The 20,619-nt window shown below is 38.1% G+C and overlaps 1 protein-coding gene across 2 annotated transcripts in view; it reads left to right on the top strand.

The window, feature by feature from the left end:
• GALNT6 (polypeptide N-acetylgalactosaminyltransferase 6) overlaps positions 1-20,619 on the top strand; it is a 42,956-nt gene that overhangs the window by 5,647 nt on the left and 16,690 nt on the right. Inside the window, exons 1-2 of one of the 2 annotated variants that reach the window (XM_072406973.1) lie at positions 1,677-1,771; positions 17,372-17,950. In XM_072406973.1, coding sequence (XP_072263074.1) covers positions 17,466-17,950 — 485 coding nt within the window. In that variant the 5' untranslated portion in view covers positions 1,677-1,771; positions 17,372-17,465. Of the gene's footprint in view, positions 1-1,676; positions 1,772-17,371; positions 17,951-20,619 lie in introns of those variants that run through there. The other variant, XM_072406980.1, reaches the window with a different exon arrangement.

Below are 20,619 nucleotides of genomic sequence, written 5' to 3' on the forward strand. Positions count from 1 at the left end.
TTTGAGGGCAAGCAATAGGGGGTGTGCCACTCCTAGCCCTCCCTAACAGAAGAGACAAGGTGAGAATTGTTAGTGCCAGTCATCAGTGAATGACTAAATCCTCATGCTGAAAGAGCTTGTAAAGGAGCTTGTACACATGTAATCAGGTAATCCTTTTTAGCATTAGAATAACTCATCTCATGCAGCTTGTCCCTGGACTTTACCAGCACCTCCAAAAGTAAGACCCACAAAAACACCCACAAATGTGAATTACCATGTTTGTTTCTGAGCAAGTCTGCCACAATAACAAGACTGTCGGAGTTTACATATACAGGTTGACAATCAAAATTCCGGCAACCTCCAGACCTGAGGAGTGCCGGATTTTCAAAAATTCCGGATTTTTTTTTTTTTTTATATACTTGCCTACACACAGGCCAACATTCCTCTCGCAGCACCCGCGGACATCTGGAACAGTTCCAGGCAGCAGGGACATCTCAACGTGTATTTAGTTTAGCAAGCAAGACCTAACAGCTGTTTCTGTAGAACAGCACCATCAAAACATAAGTGGCCAAACAGTGTACTACAGTCCCTGTACTGAAAATGTGATCCAAAATTCATGCCAGAAAACTAAAGGGACCAGATTATCGATGACAGGATTTTTGATTGTCAACCTGTAGTACATGTGGGTTCTGTTTCTGTATACATATGTTTTAGTTATTAACTGTGTAATCAATGTAAATCAATACAAATATGTGACTGCCTTTTGTACTGTTTCCGGGGATTTGAATCACAATAGCAGGACTACAGATACCTGCAAATCCTGTAGAGTCAGTTTTAATGATCACCATGAAACAAGGCTCAGCTCAAAATATAAAGTACTGTAATGATTGATATTACTGTCTGTGCTGAATGTGTAGATATGATATTATTACAGTGCAATGTATACATTATAACCAGTATTTATACAGCGCTAACAATATGCAGCCCTTTACAAAGTCCATAGTCATGTCACTAACTGTCCCTCAGAAGGTCTTATAATCTAATGTCCCTACCGTTGGCCATAGTCTTAGACCAACATTCAGGTAATACCCTGGTCAGGATCAGAAGATGGCAGAAGATGAATAAATGCTTCTGTCTCAGCCATATATATTTATGATCAAAAACTCCAAAACCTGCAACTGTATAACGAAAAATACTGCCATGCTGAGCCCTTGCTTCCTAAATGGTAAGAGCAACAAATGAGGATCACATAGCTGCACTTTGTACTGTGCAATGACCGCCATTACTGTTACCAGGGGCAGACTATACACCTCCACAGGGATCCTATTAAAAATGGAGGATCCCTCTATATAATTTTGGTAAAGTAGGTGATAGCAGCCTAAACCTCTAGATTCTACCCCCTGTCCATAATAAAAGAAATTGGGTGACCATACATTTTTGTCCATAATAAAGTCAGCCCTGCTGAAAGGGTTACAGTCCGTCCATGAGGATTTTTCAGACACTTAATGCTGCAATTATCCTGCCTGAACAAAGCTCTAGGACCTGGGGGAGCCTCATCCTGCCTCCCACTAGGATACACCTGTTCAAGCAGCCTGATCAATGTCCCTGAGCTCCTCCTTCATGTGCAGGTAACACTTTGTACACTGACTCCTCCTGTGTGCCTCTCAGCACCCTCCTTCCAGCAGCATCAGATCATTTCCTGAATCATTTAAGTAAAGATCAGCTGCAGCACTGACAGCCTGCTAGTTCCTCTTGCTGTATCTTTGTTCTACAGACTCTGCCCAATACAGAGGTAAGATTGTCTCAGCCATTCTATGGGTTAAGTCTATGGGTTAAGTCTATGGGTTAATGGTGAATGTTCTGAAGAACCATCTCACCTAAGGTACAACTTTGTTAGCTTGCTTGTATGAGAAGTGTGAGTGATCATCCTATGATGGAATACAGAACATTCTTCTCTCCCACGTGTCTCATTTTATAATAATTAGGACAGATGAGTACTATGAGCAGTGTGAGTGATACCAGGAGAAACAAATGTTGTATTGTTTGGTTAGTAACTAGACAGAGAATGGCTGTCATGAGCTGGATATTGTCAGACAAGGTGATCACTGGAAATAAATGAGACTACATACACAAGTTAGATAAAAGTTGGAAATCAGGGGTGTAGTGGGGTAGGCATGCTGTGCCCTTGCTATTTTTGGGACCCCTTCATAGGCTCTCCCTGCGCGCTCCCCATGGATAGTCTTTACTATTACCATGCCCCCTCTTTTTTTTACAACTACTCCCTTGTTGGAAATGAATGATTACAGACACATCAATGGATAATTGTTCATAAAAAGTTTCCAACGTCTGTGAAAAGAAAGCAATGAATGATGAATCTCTCTATTTAATGTACAGCGCTGCATAATATGTTGGTGCTATATAAATCCTGTTTAATAATAATATGATCTGTCTGTATATATCTAGCATGTGTATATGAACGATCAGGTGCTTAAGCAAGCATGCGCATGCTGTATTCATCATTGATCATACCAAAACAGTACAAGGAGATCTTTAACCATCAAATCTGTTGTCTGTACAGGTAAATCAGTCAAGGTTTAATGAATGGTCACATTGTTACCGCATGTATGAGATCGGTCACTATGCAAAAAGAATGTTCTGTAATTGTTAGTTTTCAATGGCTGAGCTGACACATGAACATAACCTTATACTAAACCTTTGCTTGGGTTTTCTTGTTCTACAAAAAAAGAACAAAATGTGTTGCTGTGAGTTACTACACCTGACATTGATTTTTGAAAAAGTTCATTTTTGGAAATGTTTGTACTTTTTAACACTATTTGTTTTCTTTATGAATATATTATGTGTTCTCTGGAGTGTTTTTGCAACTGCATGATCATTATCAGTGTGCCAAGTATAACATTTTGTTTCTATCATTGGTACTGATTTTATGGTTAACACCAAAAGTAGCTAGATGATCTATAAAGTATAAACTTTCCTACATTAGTATTTCCTCTGTGAACATCCTTAAACAGAAAGGGACTTTTCAAACATTTATTATTTGTGGGGAAGGGGGGACTTTAGTACCACTTGAAGCTTTAGCCACAGTTCTGGGGGTTTCATTTGAGGTTTCAAGAGGTGTTAAAAAAAAGATTTTTTTTTTTTTTTTCTCCATTTGCAAAAAATTTCCTATTGCATTCAGAATTGTCACCAAGACAGGAAGTAAGGGCAATTTTCAATGGGAGGAATTGGACAGCTCTTGCCTATATTAAAAAAAAAATCTGATTAAATACAAAGACATACTATAGTACGCAGGTTATTGTGGTATGACTTTATAATTGTGCAGACTCCAGTAGCTCATGGCAACCATCAACAAGTGTTTTCCATTGTTCTGACAGGGAGATCTGATTTAGTTTGTTTGCTGCACTTTGATCATTGCTATTACACCTTGGAGTCACCAGATAAGACTACTGATTTATACTGTTATACACACCAATGCCTGACGTAAATACTGCAATTCTGTATTCTGCAGTCTCAAGGTGTAATGCGAACAATTTATTGGGATATTTTAAAACCTTGAAATCCCTTGTAAGAAGTTCTGTATAATTCTAGGAGTGTCGGTAATCTGTTCTCATATATTCCCATTGTAGTATCTGTGACAGTCGTTGGAAGGGGCTGTTAGATTGCCTTGTTCACACCCAGCTGCTGGTCTTTGTCTTTTCACTGACGTGGAACATTTTCTTTTGAGGTGAGGTTGAAAGGTGCAGTCCTGGGAAGGAACTTCTGTCCACCTTCAAGCCTGATTCATGCAGTTTTACAATCACTGTGAATGTCAAGGCTGAGCTCTGAGAAAATACCCCTGCCAATATAATTTGATTAAAATATTCAGTTTTGATGGAGCTTTGGAGCGTGAAGAAGTACAGTAAATGATGCTTATTTTGTTTGCCTTTGCATACCTGACTATATATGAGAAATAACACAAAACTGCTTCAGTGCCCTCACAGTGTTTTTGTAGGGGAGTAGTTTGTCCTAATGATTTTGTCCTTTTAAATGTAGTCACTTACCCAGTATATCAGTAAATCTGTGTAGAGAGAATATCGGCTGTCTGATCTCCTGAAAATGCTGACATGCTGATTAAACCATTAAACAACATGCAGATATGGAAAGTCCATCATTTCTTGCATTTTTGGACACTGATTTAAAGAAGTTGGAGCTAAAGCAACTTTTGTAATGACAACTGTCTGCGGAGATTTCAAGCTTTGGAGGGTTGTCCTCTAACCTAAGACAGAAGAGAAGTCTCCCCAATGGGGTAGTTTTTGACAGCTCCTAGGGTATGCACAGCAAGTAACATTTGCACAGAATGGGTGGCTCTTCTTCATGCCCCCCTTTATGGGGAACACTATAGTGAATTTTTAATGTGCATGTTGTGACTTCCTTTTCACAATGTGCCATTGGATATATAATAACTGTTGCTTTACTTTTAATTCAGAATCTGACCTTGCAAAATTACGTCTGTGCTTCAGGCGTTCAGATTTTCTTCTTTTTTTCTTTTCTCCTAATGAATTGTACAGACATTTTTCAGGTGTCCTGTGACCTAAACTAGATAGGTTTGTTGTTGGTGAATGCTTGTTCTTGCTTCAGATCAATGTACCAATGATATTTAGCACAATGCAGATATGTGACCTTACAGAGTTATGTTATACATGCATCCAGTCTTCATTTTTCATATACAACTGAAAAACGTGTCACTGAACGATGTGCCAGGATTATGGCAATAGAATGTCTGCTTTCCTGCCAAATCCGTACATGCCAAAAAAGCTGAAGGCTTTGTGCCAGTAGTACATTGGAGAGTTTTGTAATTGAAGGATGCTTAGTGGTAATCTTGGCTGTCACCTGTTTGTCAGTATTGTCACACTGCCACGTCATCAATGTAGTGTAAATGTTTCAGGACAGGGAGTTTCTGCAAGCTGTATATGGATATCCTGCAGAACAGCTGTGACTACCACAATAGACCAAATAATCCTATTGTACAGATCAACTGATGTATACATTATTGAGTTGCTCTGAAAATTCTCTGCGTGTGATAACGAGAGCCTTTGACTCCTTGAAGCGCAGGTTTTTGCAACACATGGTGCAGAAGTAATGCATTAATCTCAAACTTGAAACTTATAGACATGACAATGGCCTGATTTGACATATATACCACATCTTTGTAGACTCTGGATGCCGGCTGAAGAATAGATAGCCAGTTGTGACAAGTTGCTGCTCTTCCATTTTGCGACACTGCCATCATCTGACTGTTCACTTCTCCTGCCCTCTCCATTGATCTAACATGTATGCTTGGCCTGGTGATCATTTTTTGTAGTGCCTGAGATTGATTTGATCATGCTTTCCATCATTATGTCCTTGGGTATCCTTCTAGTAATATGGTGCTTTTGGAGTGCATGTTAGAAATACTTCAACCGTTTTATAAAGTCTTTAGGGGGTCTGTGTGAATGTAACCTTTTGCACTTTTAGACAAAGGAAAGGTTTGTGAGCTAGTATAAGAAAATCACAAAACTTTCAGTAGTAATTCATAGCAGTCACTACACAGGCTTTAAGGCCTCTTAGCAGGAAATAAAAGCTAGTTTTGACAGTCTTGCTTCTGCATGTATTGTAATGCAGTTAAGATTGTATACAGGTTGTACAAGAAAATATTGTGTACAATCTTGGCAATGCTTATAATTGTATGGGCTCACATCTATGTGGGGCAGCACCACCCATATTACCAAATCGCCATGTGTAAAGCAACTCATTCTTGATGGCGCATCAACACACTATGCTCACGGACCAGCAATAAATTGTGGCATGTAAACCAGGGGAGGATATTATTTTTGGTTGTTGAATATACAGTTTGGTGTAACAGGCATGTCCATCCCTATTGTATTCAGAATTGTCACAGACAGCACTACAGTACAATACTGCATGTCTGGCTGCAGCGGCAAAGTGGGTTCAAGACCAAAGACACTCCTTGAAGACTAATATTGCGCTATTGAGGTACGTAAGAATCTTTGGGATTTGGTATAGACTAGTTGAGGTGGTTGGGTTATTCTTCACTCCACTAAAAGACCTAAGGTACAACCCTGTAAACACTGGAGCACTCTTTCATTGGACCACCTAAAATACAGAACAGGAGAGATTCTAACGTGATAAAATTCACTCTATTGCTTACTGACATTGTCACCTCTGAGAGAACTTTTGGCTTTCAGTGGGAATATCTACAGCAAAGTGCATTTGACTTGAATATAATATAACATGCCAGAAAGGTGAAAAAATTAGAATAATGCTGATAGAAAGAATCAGCTTTAGTCATTGATGTGAGCGGAAATCCACTATGTTCAAATAAAAAAATTAAATGCCGCAGTCCTTGGATATGGTCATTGCCATCACTGCATATATATGTGACTGTAAGCCATTGAAATTTTGGTTATGAAAGTCTGCAGACTATCCTGGCTTTTTTTGGGATACAAAGACTGATGTGCCTATCAAAACATTCTAGTAATTTACAAGGCTGAGAACATTAATTATGGATAGTGTTACCTTAACTAGTATGCCACTCAGAGATAAGTGCACTACTGAGTAAGCATTTTTAGTTCAAGTGCATTTCATTACCACCAGCTTTCCTATGTTAGATAAGAATATCAGATCATTAAAAGATCACTCAGTTTATGATACTCAGCTGTTAAAAATGACTAAATGCCAGTCCAAAGTCTAAAGCTCCATAGAGATGCCAGATGACTGCATATGGAAAAGATCTTTTTGACTGTTTCCAGTGACTGATGAATGAACAAGCGTCTTTTTTTTTTTTTTTTTTTCCTATGGATTGGGGATAGGAAAGGGTGAGTGAGTAGCACTCCACTGTGCTCTTCTTTATTGAAATGCACATCAGTTGCCATCAAACCACCACAGTGGTGACTGACATCATGGGACCACTATACACATGTCAGATTGTCACCTGTGACAAGCATGACCATTCTTCTTGGGTGACACTCATCAGATGTTTGTACATAGGGCTGTACTTATTACATGTAATAACAAGTTGATTATGGATTATTTGATCTGCAAAGGAGAAAAATGTATTGTGCTTTGGAACAAATCATGGAAAGTATAACTTATTGTACAGTAGTAAAGTATAAAAACATATTGAGGTTGTTATTAGTCTTTCTCATTAACATCATGGGATGTAAGACCATAAAACAAGACATGGATATTTCCTGAGTATTTTAAAAAAAATGTTTCTTTAGCCTGACACGTTTCACCGACTGGCTTCTTCAGGGCATGCGCAGATATCGTTTAAATAATGTGCAACTGTAGTGGTTCTTAAGAATAGGGTACTCATTTAAAGGTTGTTTGCGTTCCAAATGGTTTCCGGTTCCAATACTCGGGATTGGCAAGGGGATGGTTAAAATCTGTGCAGAGCATGCAGCTGACCGCTCTTACATATATTTTAATATATGTAAAATAAGTTACACTTTCTAAGATTTGTTCCAAACACAATATATTTTGATTTGCCACAAAAAAAAACTGCTTTTCTTTAACTTTAAAAACATGCCTGCTACATTTTTTTTTTACCCAAGATCTTAAATATCTGACAAAAGTCCATAGTTTGCTTATTAAGGTTTTCTAAAGCCTATGATCAGCAAACCACATTTATCCCTTACTATCCACATAAAAATGGACAGACTGATCATTCAAATGTTAACTCTAAATCCCAGGAGCTCAAACCCAGGTAGAGAAAATCTGTATTTTGTTCTGCTGAAGTACGGGAATACCAGCTCAGCTGCTAATGTACTGGCTATTGTGCTCCTCTCAGCATATAACCAGCTGCAACCACAGGTCCTTCCACATTCCTTAGGCATACAAAAATGGGGGATTAAACAACAATTGCAAGCTAAATACTGCCGGATGGGTAGAGTCAATAGTGCAGATTTGCCTTGGCACTAAAAACCAGGTCACCATGAAAATATCCAAAGACGTCAGGCTGCCATACTACATACCTTTTAAATTGAAGCTGAAGAGTTGTACCTTCCTGAAAACTTGTAGATATGCTGACTAGTACATGGAGTAATAGATATATCCTGATTAGCTTAGCCCTTGTTCACTTTCCTTTCTATTCATGTTCCGGATGACACGTTGAATGCAACACACCAGATTGGCACCCAGTTTTTTCCATTCTAGTGCTGCTGTATAAAAGTGTGATGCCTACTCAAATGTAAATGATTGCTTACTGAATACATGTCTCCAATATTCTCATTGAAATTCAGAGTAATGTTACTGCTGTGGTGATGCTTTAACAGGTTACCCATGGCAGTAAGCTCATACAGCTAGGGTTGGGGCTTGCAGCTGTAATACAACCCCATGTATCCATGTACTACAACTTGAAACAAAAATAGAAATTGTAAGCTGACAGAATACGTTTCATTTCCCTCAACCCATCTAGAGTGTTTGCAATGGACTAAAGTTGTCTCATTAAACATTTTCTTATTTGCTTCTATATCCTATCCGTCTTTGTGTCTTGGCCCCATCATGCTGCATCCATGCTACATAACACTAACAGGTTTTTGTTAATCAAGCAAGACATATTTACTAGTGTGTTTAAAAACTTCAAAGCTAATTTTCATTCGGTATTTCAATTTACAAATTTCCTGCCAAAGATCATTAGTTACCCAGGCACCTAACAAAACCAAAGGTAAAGCAGAGGCCTGCCATGAAGAATGATGGATAGTGAGACACATCCTTTTGGTCACTTCCCTGTAACAGCAGGAGCTGCAATAGGTTTCACCATATCTTGGCCCTGTCTGGCTACTGAAAGTGTTTAAGTGCATGTACATAACCTTCTAATCCTCAAATACGATTTATGTACTTTTTGGTTAAAACTCTAGCAATATATCCTTATTAAATATGTATGTTGTATCAAAAATATCCTGGTAATTTAATACTTTGTGAAGCAGTAAACAGACAAAATGATAATAGTCCAGGTGCTTCTGTTATGTTTGCAGAGGCATGCAGATGCTCGACGAGTACAGATAGGTAACCTTTTGTATGATGCAAAAACTGTTCCTGCCTCTGTTCTCTCCTTATCCCATTTCTATTGCTTTGGTTCATCTTTGGTGACGGTAACATAGGCTTATCCTCTGAGGATACCGGTAATCTGTAGACACCCTAGAAATACTAGGCATTTGGAAACAAGTTGATAATGCAAAATCTACCATAAAGACTGTTTCCTTTCCTTCCTGGACAGCTTCTTAATTGTAGGACATACAAGGGGGTGCTGAGAAGTTCCTGGCTTTGCCCAGAAAGAAGAGAGCCAGAGTTATGAAAAAACACATTTATTCAACATATTATCCCCTGAGACTGATGAACTTGGTACAGCATAGTTGCAGCTTTTCTTGCAGAAAACGGACGCCATTACTTTTTTGACCGATTTCTGGGTTCGGAACTTCTTTGTCTGCGGGGACCCGCTGTGGCGCTGTTCCTTTCACTGTTCCTGGGTTTCATCCCCAGTCACTAACCTAGCCAAAAAGTTCTGTGCAGCTTCAAAATGGGCCAAAACGGCTTTGGATGCTTCAACTTGTTCCTTGTTCTGATCACTGTTCAAACATTTCGGCACCCACATCGCTGAAAGCTTGCGCATGTCTAGGATAGTGGTGATAACAAACCCAACACGCTCCCGTGAGATGTCAAGTATCTGGGTTATCTTTTTTGCGGATATTCGCCAGTCCTCAATAATCGGCTCATGGACAGCATCGCAGGTTGCCGGGTCAGTTGAGGTTGGGGGCGCCCACTGTGGGGCTCATCTTAAACGGTGAAATGCCCAGTCTTGAAACGAGATACCAGGTTTTGACAGTGCTATAGGAAGAACACTTCTCCCCCAGTGACATCTCAGTGTCAATGTCCTTTACTGACTTTCCCTGGAGAAACAAAAACTTCATGACAGCCCATAACTCCAATGACATGAAACTTGCTTGTGCCTCTGCCATCACAGCTTCTCACTAAAAGAAAAAACAGTTTTAAGAATCGCAAAGACCTGATATTTGCAGGTACATACTAAGATATTAGTCTATCATATGCCCCCATACTCCTTTTTCTATTTCATCTGCAAATGATTACCTTTGTTTAGAAGCCGAAGGGAAAGCTGATTAGTGGCTATTGGAGAACTCAACCTTATTCTAGTACTAAAGTGAATACGGAGTCGAGGTCTGCATTAGGTTAAAGAAAATGCTTCAGCTCCGAGTCTTGCAGGAGCATCAGTTTTGCTTTATCATAGTCCTATGTAGGTAATGGCAGTATGAGCTGGCTGCCCCTTGTCATATAGCTTAAAGAGGAACTAAACTCTACTCTCTCAACTCTTTGCTCTTTTGCTGACCCCAACACCCTCAACAATCTTTTCTGGGTTTGGGATCCTCAACCACTGGAATGGCATAACTCCCATGCTGTTTCATACTGCCTGTGCAGCTCACTGTACATTCTACAGAAGATTGCTAATAAGCAGGTAAGGTAGTGTCATTGCAGAAGAGACATACTGTTCTTTCTGCAACAACAACAAAAAAAAAAACCTTGCTCACAAGATTTTTTATTCTTATAAAAAATCTAGAAATGCATTAACTGGTTATTTGATATCTGTCTTTAATATCCTTTGAATTTTTTACTGTGATACAGAAAAGTGGGTATAATAACTTGTTTGGAACCACAATTTTTTTTTTTAAAGCATATTGTTTAGGGTGGCTGTCATTGGCCTTGGGGTGGTTTAGCTTGACCGTTATTTAACCTAAATATGTTTACAGTGTCAAGTTTCTTTTTTTTTTATATAGATATTAGGAAAAAAATAAGTGATAACCCCTGTCAGATTTGTATTTGCCGTCTGTGCCCGATTAGGTAGAATGACCCCTCACCTAAAACAAGATGAAATTCCGCAATGTAGTCTACGTGTCCCCTTTTGTAAGACTTCTCCCTCACCTCCTGTTTAGTATTGATCATAAAAGCTTTATTGGTAATAGTCATCGGAAAAAAATTCTCAAACTGGAACATTGGGAATCCTAAAAAATGTTGGTCTTTAGCTTTCCAGCTTGATGTCAAGTATGCTTATTTTAGGTATATTTACAACCACCCCAAAACCAGACTGTCCTGTTGCTCTGTACAAGCAGCAAAATGGGGGAGGGTGATATTCTGCAAAGAAGCCTGAGAGACCAGTTCATATAGCATAAACCTTTGTTATTAAAGCCTTTTTCCTGGTTCATAAGATCTTATCAGCTACATAGAATATGGGCAAACAGCCATATAGCAATGATCTCGCTATGCCAACCAAACTGACACCTCAGATTCCACAGCCAAAATACACAGAAGAGTAAATGCAGGATGTTCATTCATGTTTATTAAATGTGTCCATATAATGCACAAGGACAGTCTGGGGGAAAAATAAAAATTTCTCTATTCTAAGGATAAGTATCTCCATTGCCACTGGTTTCCTGTGCACCATGGTTTTTGTTTACAGGATTCACGTCACTGCGTTAAAAAAAATGGCTTCCAGGTGAATCCTGTGGTTCAAGATCTACAGTCCTGTGAAAGGACTCGGTAGGCTTCTGGATATGATGGCCACTATAAAAAGGAGGCACAGGACAGCATTAGGATTAATATGTTAAAAGCAGCTGTAAGGAATCAATAGAACACTGACAAACTGCAAAAGAAAAAATTAGGCTCAATTATTAATTTTTATTTTTAAAAGGGCAGTCCATTTTATTTTTGTCACTTTTTGATCATCATTATTATTAGATTTAGCAATTTTAGGTGCTGACCTGTTCATAGCAGAAAAAGATTGATTGTCAAACTCACATTATATAGTTCATAGTACTGATCTCCTTGGCAAAGCACTAACATGTTGTCATGAGCGGTGGCACAGAAGTTAATATTAATCATTATAATATTTATTATTAATAAAAAACATGATTTATATAGCCCCAACATATTTTGCAGCGCTGTACATTGGCCACAGTTTTAGTAGTTTTTCATGAAAATGTTTTTAATGGATACAGATTTCAATACATTTCAGTTATTGTGTATTTAACTGAACTGCTCTTTTCTAAAATATTGTCATTGAACCATGGACAGTCTGCACACCTTCCTTTTTTTCTACTTAAAAGAACAAACTGCCGGTTCCTTTTTGGTCTTTATGTGTTTATAGTACAGTGTGTGGGCTTATGACACGTCACATCTGTCAACCACAAGGTGATATGTTTCACTGTAGTTTCCTTTCACACACATTTATATATACACTCTGTGCCATTTTTTTGCATTTGCTGTAAATCAGAGGACTATCATATTTACACAATATTTTCTGTTTTTTTCCAGGAAAAATGGTTTCTGAGTGTTTAATTAAAATTTGATTATTAATGTTAAACTCAAGCACAGTAAAACTTAAAGTTTAATACCAATAAGCACCAAATGTGTTATAATGTATTATGAGAAATAGTGGTGGATAGGTGTTTGTGTGTAAATAGCATTTGTGTAGTGTAAATACCGGGTATGTTTCATCTTGCTGGTTAAAGGCCCTCCTTGCTTTTCTTCTGGCAACCTTCTGGTTGTCAAAATTTTCATAGACTTGTAAATGTCCTAGGGTTTTTTACATACAGTTAAAGTACTTCTTGTCATGAGATTAACTGCAAATGCCACCTGTCATGGCTCAATACCTCATCATTAGTTTGATATGAGCATGCAGCAAAAAGGTTGCAAAAATCAGATTTTCTTATAATCACAATGGATCTAGGTTAGTAACTTATGTTTGCCACTGCAGATTATAGCCGGCTCCTCTCCTCCTGCATCATTGTTTGTAGTTGCCTGTCATTTGGAAACCCTAATGTTCAGCTCTGTGTAATATGTTGGTGTTTTTTTAAATGTTGTTATTATTATTGTTGTTGTTCCTTGGCATACTAAAATTGTAGTGTATACTTAGAGAATTTTATACGTTATGTATGTTATTGTATTTATTTTTTTTCACCATTTATCCACTTCCAATAAACCAAAGACACACGTGTCCTTCAGATGAGGACTTTTTACACAGGGTGTGGTAGTGTGTTACAACCTGTTGGCATTTTTACAAGTAGACCTTTGAGCTATGTTTTTCAGGTTATAATCAGGAAGTGTTCATATAATTCCTCTATGTTCAATTTACCAAGAAGTCACTGGGTGTATAGAGTTAATATACTATATATACAGACTTAATTGGGGCCACCTTGGTGCACAAATCTTCAGAAATATTACTATCTACTGTTAATTTTTTCTAAGTAACAGAGGGTTTTGTGGAAGAATCTCTAGTATCTGGGGTATTTAAAATTAAATTTATGTAGCATTAGCTAAAAGTAAATTATACCACCTTGATGTGGGACTACTAAGTGTCTTTATTATGTGTCTGCTATGAAATAGAATTTGAAAAGCCGAAATGACAAAGCAATCCCTTATTGTTACTGTTGTAAAAGAATATAGAACTCCCTGTCTACGTGCAATAGTTTCATTTTACTAAATATGTAGATATTTGCATAGAAAAATATCAGAAATAGGAGCACAGTGCATTGTAGGGTCATGTTTTACATTTCCTATTCATTGTGGGTCATTGACCTTTCAGTTGGAAAGAAAAAACTGGAAAGTTGAAGGGACTAACAGATTTCAGTATTCAACCCAGAAATGTTCAGAACCGGGGTGGGAAGAAATTGTAGCAGCACCAATATTGTGACCCATCTCTTCAGTAACCACCCAAAAACAGCCAGGTAAATACTGAAAAGTACCAGGTGGTGCACCCAGCTAAAAGGGCTAGGGGGAACACTGGATTCCAATCTATAAGCAATTGGAAGCTATGTGCGTTAGAAGGTGGATGCATGTACATATCTTGACTTGCTGTCTATGGAAACAACTTTACATGTACTGGGAAAAAAAATGAAACCAAAAGAAGTGACAGGGCCTTATTTGAACAGGTATATTGTGAACTTCTCTGTGTGTTGTCTTTGAATATTTCTACTCCCTTACTCTAACACTTTTGTTAAACATTATTTATATTTTAGCTTATTTTCAAACAGACTGGAATGGAATTAGAAACTGATATAAAAGTTGGCATGCCTCCGTCTATAATTTCTCTGTTCTCTTTACTTTTGCAAATGATCTGTTCTTTCACAAAGCTCTGAAGTGGAATTGGACACCACAGATAAATCCTAGCCTACCTGGCATGCTCTATATAAAAAGGGAAACACTTGGCCCCATCCACAGGAGCTAGAGAATCTCGTCTTTGTTTCAGTAAACCTGTAGGTCACTCCATTTATAAGTACAAGATGCTGCACTGGATGGGGATCAGCCGAACAAACCACTTGCTGTAAGCAAGTTAACCTTTTTATCTTTCAAGGACAACATTGTTGCAGATAAGATTGTCTTGGGACTGGTAACTTGCAGGCAGTTAGTACTCCGGGAACAGTAGGATGAATAGCAGCGCCTTTAGTAGGCCTAGTCACCGTGATGGCTGCCAAAACCAAAGTGCAGATTTTTTTTTTTTTCTCCTGTTACCATGCATTGTTTGCCTTACTGGTTGCATACCTGAATCTCATTTACATAATAACTTTAAAATGCCTTTACACAAAAATATCTAGTAAGCCTCTAAGACTTTTTTTTTAAAGTAGGTTGGTTTTTTCAAGGTACAGTGCAGTTGTTCAAGAATGTAATCCATTGTATAAATAGTAATGGTACTTGGGTGGTGGCGCCCGGACTCCTACAAACATCCCACTTTGTCCTAAACAATTAAATTTTCCTATTTTTAAACAATATTACATAAAATGTTACATTTGGTGGTGGTTCAAATGATCATTAACTTGTTAGGATTTCATTTTACAGACCAAACATAGTAGCTGGCTGCTGTGTGTATTTAGGTTGGATCAGTTATATATGCCTTTTACACCAGTATCTATTGCAGGTTATAAAGTATTGTTGATTGATTTGTGGAACCATTAATGTGTTTATTTCCTCAGGGATAATGAATTGCGCAAATTGTTTGATCAGAAGGGCTTCTATACGACAAAATACCGGAATAATTTCCATTGTCATTCATGAATTAGTGGTTATGTTTTTCAACTAACCACCAGTCGGCAGCATGCTAATGATCAGAATGCAAATGCAAAAAGCACCCACACATCCAAGTGTGATATATATATATATATATATATATATATATATATATATATATTTATACACATCTTTCACCACCACCATCAGAACCTCCCCCGACCCCCACCTGCTTACCAACCACTCCCCCACCATTAAATACCCAGACACTCTTGAATTTAAATTGGCTGGCAAGCAGCCTTTTATTTAAACACCATTAAAAAAATTCATCATTCAAGTAATTAACAAATATCCAGTAAGAAACAAATGACAAATAAATGCGTTTACACTTTTGATATGCAAGCATACATTAACATAACACTTATTATTAATAATAATAATAAACTTTTCTAAACTTTTTTAAACTTTCTTCCAAAAGAGGGCCTCTCACTTCCATTCAGCCCCTTTTAACTCATCCTATTCCTAATCCCCCTCCTACCCTACGCTCCACACTAGCATAGCCCCCTCTAGCCTTACTACATTTTATTAACCCTTAACACCCCTGGGCTAGGCCTCCCACCCCCATCATGTAGGCCCTGTGCCTAAATTTCTACGGGTACGGGCCTCTCTTGCATGTTATGTCTTCCATTCTTTATATATCAATGTGTTGAAGGCAGGAAAAGTGGAAGTGTAAAGATCTGAGCAATTTTGGCAATGTTCAGGGACCTCCAAATATGCCCTAAGTAAGAGTAACCAATAAACTGCCATCAGGGTCATAGATGCCCAAGACTTATTGATTGGCATAGGTGGTGATGGCTAGCCCACTTGATCTTACACAATAGACATACTATAGCTAAATGACCATAGGAAAAGGTGTCAGGACACAGTGCGTTGCAGCTTGCTGTGTAGCTTCAGACTAATAAAAAAGTGCCAACCTTTTTCTTTTTAGATCGGGTGACTGCCCGAGTGTGTGTGTTTGTTTTACCTAGTGAAGATATCTTAGTAGGAAGCACTATAGATTGAGTGCATTGTGATCTAGTGGGTTTGCTGCTAGTTTTGTGTTGGCCAACACCAAGGAACTATTTCTGTGGAGTCCATGGCACAGAAGGAATTATTTGGTAACCCAAGGCGAACCTGCTCATTATTAGGCAAATGGTTTTATTGTTTTGGATGATTAGTGTATAGAAATATATCTTATACCTTGATCACTCAATTGCCCTTATTGCAGATGTGCGTTAATATTGTGACTCAGAAATGGTTAAAGGTGTTTTTGGTGGACGTTTTTAGTCTGTGAAATAGAAGTATTGAGTACACTGCAGATATTCAATCTGCCTTTGTTTGGCTATTTCCACCTGCTACAATCTCATTCTGAATGTCTTTGGGCTTTGTGATTGCAGCTCTCTAGAGAGGTCACATGCACTCTTAGATCGACTTGTTCAGTAGTACCCTACTGAAACTGATCACACACCAAAAAAATTACTTTTCATTCTATTTATTTTATGGTCTTCTTAAAGCTTGTGCAGCGCTTGGCCTGGAATTTAATACTTGTGTCAGAGGAAAAAATCCTTTTGTGGTGTCCAAAGCTGCCATATATAGTTCGGGTTTTTATGAAGCTCCTGCTGAAAACAATTCTCATTTTATAGGGGATGGGTTAATAAGGAGGAAAACTTGCCTTAAAGAACAAGTAACAGGCTTTGCATGACATTCTAAACACGTTCCAAATGTATTTACTATGCATTGTACAAACGTCAGACGAAGCTAACAAAAATCCTTTTTTATCTCACCAGTCTGAGCCAAATCCTGTTTTTGTATCTTTTATGCTCCCTTTCCTTGAAGCTGCCAGTTAATGTGAGTGCCACAGGTATGGCCAAGTTCTCATTGATGATATACAAGCTGGTGAGTCAGCTGTGACAATGTTTAAAACTATACCCACTGCAGGCACAGCCTACAAATGTGGCAACAATGCTCTAATTTCAAGAACAGTGCAGCGTTGCCACCACACCATCTGCAAAAAGTGGTCTTTACTGGTAGGCTCAATGGGTGATTTGAAGACCTTATAAAATAAAATGCATACATCCAGTCCAGGCTGCGTTATGTAGATTATGTGGTCCAGGACCTGGCTGAGCTGTGTGACTATGGTGCCTGAAATACAAAAATGTATCCTTTTATCAGGATGAACTGTATAGATGACCTGATAGCTGTATGACTATAGTTTAGATTTCTACTTGCTTTGTAATTACAAGTCTAATGTGTTTACATTGTGTTTATTTTTCTTTCTTTTTTTTAGTTCTGCGGGTGAATCAACAAATGGAATAAGCAAGTAATTTGACTACATCATCATAGTGCATTTAAGCCAATAAGGATTTTAGAAATATTTCAAAATGAGGCTCTTATGGAGACACTTTGGACCTCTTAAAATGGCTCTAGTAGGTGTTGTCTTTGTAATTTTCCTCTTTTTAATGCACAAAGACGTTTCCAGTGGCAGCAGCGATGATCCCTGGTTAAAGAACATTGTGGAGCGGAAAGATCAGATGCTGGATATGATGATGGGGGCGGTGAATAATATAAGGGACTCCATGCCAAAGCTTCAGATCAAAGCCCCTGTGCAGCAAGAAGAACCAGAACAGAAAGCAAAGTCCTGCTTGCCTGGATATTACACTCCAGCAGAGCTCAAACCCTTTATGGAAAGGCCACCACAAGATCCAAACAGCCCTGGTGCTGATGGGAAAGCATTTAAAAAGGAATCATGGACAGCAGAGGAGACAAAGCAGAAGGATGATGGATTCACCAAGCATTGCTTCAATGCCTTTGCCAGTGAGAGGATCTCTCTCCACCGGTCTTTGGGACCTGACACAAGACCACCAGAGTAAGATTCAATTTATTTACCAACTCATTTATAATAATGAAACTGTTTTTACGCAATGGACTTTTGAATCATATATAGATCAAACAATATTACAAAATTGCTGCATTATTAGCATTATTAGTTTTTCTAAAGATCCAAAGGATTGCACAGTATTGTAGTTTTGGTAGTGTGCAAATTGAGCAGAGATGCCGTTATTTTCACTCTGTGCAAATATGCTCCACGTATTAGCATCATGCCATTATGATGGGCAGACAGCCACATACAGAGATTTTCCATGAGGTTGGAATATCTGTCATAAGGAATCTTTTCGGCAATTAAAGTTGTAAATGGTGCCTAAAAAATGCCTGTTTGTGTAATAAATTGTTTTAGATTCATAGATTGTAGTGGGTATTTCATTAGTTTTTAATTAGGTTTAGACTAAGTAACCTAGTGTTAGGTGTAAAGGTAAAATATATGTCATTTTTCCATTCTTTTTTTTTTTTTTTTTCTTCTACTAAGGGGTTTTTGCACATCTGAAATTATACCCCAAACACTTGGATTTCCGCCCATTTTTTTTGTCTCATTGACAATGATTCCCAGGATGAATTGAAATGTAAATATACCAAGTTGGGACAAAGGCCAAAGTAAAAACTGGGCAAACTGTCTGTCCGTGCCATACTCCAGTGAAAATGTGAATGAGAAAATGCAAGTTTTGCAACATAATCTTTTCTGAATCCTCCATGTATCCTGCGTTTGTAGATGAAACCATTTAATTTTATCCTTGTAAGATAGTACATTTGGAGCTTATTATGATATAAAACCTACGCCTTTAAAATCTAAATTTAAAGTTAATTTGTATCAAAACCTACAAAATACAATCAGTGTTTCTTGTATTGTCAATGATCAATCATTTGTCTAATCCCAAAGCACTATATTTAGTGTACTAAATACATACAAAAAGAAAGAAACAAATGAATCCTTCAAGTGTGTGGGTATTTTTTAAGGAAAAATACTCAACTTTGAAATAATGTATAAACTTTATTTGGAATAAAAAAGTCAACATTTCAAGACTATACCAAATACTTCTGAGTTGCAAATTGCTCATGTACATGAATATATTTCTATGGCTCGTTAGCAGGATGTTTTGAGTCAGGCAGTGCATTTGCATATATTATGGTTAATATAAGGCAGATATAAAACACACCAATTATAGAGTTCTGTTTTCTGTAATTTAGTATTATAGCAATATTTGTAGATCCTGTATTCTTAGGCACTACTTGCGGTGTCTATCCAGGCAGCAGGTTGAATAGACAACTCACTGCCAAACACCTCTAGCTGTCAATGGCTAGGATGAAAAGCAATGATTGCTACATTTGCATACATTTGTAAGCAGTAACCACGCCATTTCACAACCATCCTTTAAAACAAGCCTTCCCTGGCCTTCCACCTCCCCGGGTCCTTTGTGATGTTATCTAGATTTCTATGATCCTCAATGACCACAACGAAGACTTGCATGTCTGTTGGGTTGTAGCAACTTATAAACACCTGCTGGTTGCTTATAATGAAAAGGCTGACATACTACATGGGCTGTAAAACTTTGGGGCGATGGGATGGAGAGCCTTGTAAAGGTTATAGAACTAAGCAGAGACAAATGTCTGCCATGCAAGACAACTATGTCAAATATCAGGCCTGAAACAAAAATAAGAATTCCATTGGCAGGTAAATAGGCTAAATTTCCGAATGAAATGTGTTTTTCTAGTAATTTTATATACTTTTAAATCTTTGTTCATAAAACAGGTTTTCTAGTATTGGATCACATACCAGCATACACATTATAACCTCATGGGTCTTTCATATTGTATGAATGTTGCTGCTATCTTTTATCTCTACAAATGTTCAGAGATCCAATTTAGAAATTTAGAAATGTTAACTGTAGCAATAGCAATTTTATTCTGTTATCTATAGGATGGCAGATCTCTGCTTTTTGACTCCAGGTCTATTTTAAATGCACTTTTACCCAGGCGGTTTTGGTGAAAGCTTTGCACATGCAGCTATGGGGCTACCACTTGAGTACATCAGTTTTTGACAGCTGCCTATTAATACTTTGCAGCAGTGATCAGATGTAGTAACCTGTACAGTAGCTAGACTGAACCTCTATTGTAATGGCCGCTTTTTTTTAAGCATTTCTTTTCCTGTGCTTGGCATTTTAAGCAGGAGTACATGGAGCATGGCGTGACATCAGTCTGCTGTATGCACAATTGCACTAAAATCCCAGCCTGGCTTTCATTTGGATCTTATAACTGCACAGTTACATGCTACACTGGGTCATCAGAGCGCAGCTAACAATTGCCGTATCTGTGGGAGCTTTTGTCCAGTAGCTTAAAGATTTGTGAAAGCTCATATTCCACAGCGGGTGTTTGTCCCTGCCTTGGCAGGTGTGTCTGTCACAATGGAGGAGAAAGTAAGTTCCCCACCGCTGCAAGAATGCTTTTCAATACAGCAAATGAGAGAATAAAGCATCTGAACCAATTTAATTTGACGTGGGGAAGCCACCCCATTTTTAGCAACTTCCTTTTTTTTTTTTTGAGAAACTGGAAGAAAAATCCCCAAACTGTAACAGCTGTCTCCGTAGCCGGTCTGCAGGCAGAATGAAAGGAGCATCATTGTTCTTCTTGAAGGCAGCAGGAGAA

Source organism: Pyxicephalus adspersus, chromosome 1 (genome assembly GCF_032062135.1).
Source record: "Pyxicephalus adspersus chromosome 1, UCB_Pads_2.0, whole genome shotgun sequence".
NCBI classification, from domain to species: Eukaryota; Metazoa; Chordata; class Amphibia; order Anura; family Pyxicephalidae; genus Pyxicephalus; species Pyxicephalus adspersus.